This window comes from Notolabrus celidotus, chromosome 10 (assembly GCF_009762535.1).
Source record: "Notolabrus celidotus isolate fNotCel1 chromosome 10, fNotCel1.pri, whole genome shotgun sequence".
Lineage (NCBI taxonomy): Eukaryota > Metazoa > Chordata > Actinopteri > Labriformes > Labridae > Notolabrus > Notolabrus celidotus.
In genome coordinates, this window is record NC_048281.1 from 32802325 (window position 1) to 32805720 (window position 3396).

General features: G+C 42.2%; 1 protein-coding gene across 1 annotated transcript; it reads right to left on the reverse strand.

Annotated features, from left to right (window-relative positions):
- Positions 1-1597: 1597 nt before the first annotated feature.
- On the reverse strand, positions 1598-2746 carry LOC117820334 (zona pellucida-like domain-containing protein 1). The gene has a single exon (XM_034694063.1). The coding sequence runs from the start codon at positions 2744-2746 to the stop codon at positions 1598-1600; it is 1149 nt and encodes a 382-aa protein (XP_034549954.1).
- Between the last annotated feature and the right edge of the window lie 650 nt (positions 2747-3396).

The following is a 3396-nucleotide window of genomic DNA, read 5'->3' on the forward strand; positions in this document are numbered from 1 at the left end:
AGACTAATGCACATCCACAACAATAAAATATGTGTAATTAAAATAAGTTAAAGCGTCAAATTAATATTAAGAATATAAATGGTTAAAATAAATACATTTAAAAAGGGTCAGGATAAGAGTTGGAAATAAAATTAAGGCTAAAAATATTAATACAACTGAGTAGATAAATTAAGCTATATCAATAAAGTATTATTATTATTGTTATTATTATATAAATCAAAATAACTTAAATTAATTAATAAATGAATACAAATAAAATAAAATAGAGAGTTTAAATTAATAAAATAATAAAGCAACATTTAAATCAATATAACAGTAAAAAGTAAGTAATAAAATTGTTAAACCCTACATAAAAGCCAGACTGAATAAATGCATTTTTATTTTACGTTTAAAAGTCTCAATAATTCTATCAGCTCCCCTCAGATCCTCCGGCTGGCTGGCTGTTCCATAGTTTAGGAGCCTAGTGGCTGAAAGCAGCGTCACCAATTTCAAGCATTTGCTGCAAACTCATGGCAAACTTGTGACTAATGGGATCATAACTTAAAAACACATTATTATGTGTTGTGGAGGGCTTCAAATTCAAGAATGAGGCCATGCAAAGATGGGGAAGTGTCTTCATCGTCTCAGAGCGCTATAAAATCAGCCATTTTCGTGCAACCACTGGTGTTGCCCCCTGCTGGCCACTTTAAAAACAGCAGGTTTAATGCACCTTCATAATGGCTACACCCACTTCTTATACCCAATCCACACTCTTGACAGTTATTTGCATGCAACACATCAATAAAACGAAACACAGACTCTTGGATTTGATCCCTTTATTTTTTTATTTTTTTTCACTTTGATTGTTTGACATGAATTCAGAGAAACTGAAACAAATAGAATGGTTAACAGACAAGGGAAGGTTTGTTCTGTAGACACTTCTTAAGATGGTTCAACATCATGATGAAGGAGTAGTTTCCACACTTGTGTATTTTGTCCATTGAAGGAGATATGCATCAAGGTGGTGGGGCCCAAGGTGCTTTATGGACTTGCATGGGACATGAAATCAACTGTAGTGAATGAAGACAAACAAACAGATTCCTTATATAGGCAATGTTACATCATCAGTTTAGTAGCTTTATTTGCTCAACAGCACTCAATAAATTAGAGTTAATACTTTGAAAGGTACTCTGGCTTCACTTTCAAGTCACCCCACACACCTGTCATTCCACATATAAAGTCTGAGAGCTCTGTCATTTTTTGGATATTTTCCCCTCCAGTTACCATTTCTTAACTATATTTTTTCGTCAAAGCTTAAAAGTGGGGACATGCATTAACACTTACAGCTTTCCTTTGCTCGTTTTGGAAAGAAGTAACTTAAAACGCTAACAAAAAGATCTACTGAATCCACAAGAGATGCACCATTCTCCCAACTATCTCTCCAGGAGTGATGCACAGTTAGGGCTACAGTTACAGACACACAAAGATCTCCCCGCAGTGATGAGCTGACCCCTGTCCTCTACCAGAAAAGTTAAATCAATGAGCAGATACAGTACACCTCAAAGGATTTGGCCCGAGGCCTGAGGCAGGTACGTGTGTTTAGCACATGAATGCCTCCTTAGTTCCTGAGCCTTTTGTAAAACATGGCTGAAACACCGAGGGCAATAATGCAAGCGAAGGCGAGGACACCAACAGCCACACCGAGCCCGACAGCAGAGTCGTCCTCTTCCTCAGCGTAGATGGGCTTCTCTTTAGATTCGCTGGTGTCGGCTTTGGTGACGATCTCAGAGGAGCTGATGGTGTAAGTCTGACTGATGCCGGATTCAGATGTGTCCAGTGTGCTCCTCTTCCTTCGGTTGTTGCACTGCTTGAAGGCGCTGCAGGTGCTGATTTCACACAGCCGGGTGATGCAGTGGAGGTAGTAAGTGGACACGGTCTCGTTCTCCTGCTCGATGAAGCGGAAAGCCGGGAAGCGGAAGCGGGCGCTCTGGCTGTCTCCGTTTTCGATCATGTTGGTGAACTGATCCTTTGAGCACGGGACGAAGAGGTTGAAGAAGCTGGAGTTGGAAGGCAGTGGGGAGATGGAGGCATAACACCGGTCCAGCAGCACATTGTACTGCCCTGTCAAGTTAGTGGCCTTTACCTCGACATAAATGCTGGTCCTCAGCTCAATCCCCAGATCTGGTATGGCCAGTGGTCGGGTAAAGTTGGAGTCTTTGAAGAGCTCCATGCTCAAGGTGCTGATGAAACTCCCATTGTTGTCCTTGATAGCAATAGAGGAGGCTGACACATCAATCTGGGTGTTGTTGACCAGGTACTCTAAGGGGTAGGCACAGGAGTAATAGTACTTCAGCTCAGCATTGTAAGTGATGGTGCCTGTTGTAGGATCGACGGACCGAACGACCCCGCTGATGTTGACCGTCTGGATGTTTGAAAAGTCAGAGAATACCCCCGTCCCTGCAGCGCTGGTGGTCCTGAAAATGCTCCCACAGGCATGGGTCATGTTCAGAGGGAAGTTAAAGCGAGCCACAGGTGGAGTCACAGAATCATCGAGGGTTGCTCTACAGGCCGGTTCCACCATGTGGTTCAGGATCAGCAGGGTGTCATTGTAGCCGGTGTAGATGACCGGGCAGATCTGAATCGCCAAACCAATGGATGAGGTGCCACAGCTCACAGAGATGTCACTGACCTGTGGACGCCTGGCCTCTGTGCCACAGTCGCCAACTGTTAGTTGACTACATCTTGTGGATATTATACATAATATCATGGATTGTAAAAATAAAACGATCTTCATTGTATTTCTTCAGCTTTGCCTCGAATGTTTGACTCTCTCTGTAAAAAGGACTCTGCTCACGCTGTATGTGCTGCTGAGGTTTGGTAGATCTTCTCAGTTTGTTTGAAGTCTTGAGGCTGTAATCAGGGGTCTTTATAGCCAAGTGTGTCCTCTGGGATTGGTCCAAAAGAAGGTCAAGCACCTTGCTATTTGTGAACAACTGCATTGTATTAAGTATGAGAGCTCCAGTCTGGACCATATCCTAAGGGCAGCAACTGAAACTCGAAGCATCTTTAGGTCTTGAAATACAGAGACAATGACATTGTTCCATTGTTGAGTTTGCTTTAAAATATTGTCCTCCATGCCCCGTATAACTAAGCCTACGTGAAGTAAGTGAACATAACACTACATAGGATGAATTTCTGTATCATGCACACAATGCTCGGAAGGTTTTTCTATCCGGCTCGAGCCCCAGTAGCTCCAGTAATGACCTACTTAGGATCCATCGTAGGAGGTACCGACCCGCTGGATTTTCTCATCAATCCTGACATTAATAATCATGATCAAAAACAAGATATTAAAGCAGAAGCATTTCACTGATGGTGTTTATTTCTTGATTCAATTGTCTGATACTTGAGTTGTTT

Coding starts and splice junctions, on each gene's coding strand:
- LOC117820334 (XM_034694063.1), bottom strand. CDS start 2,746: ATGATATTATGTATAATATCCACAAGATGTAGTCAACTAACAGTTGGC.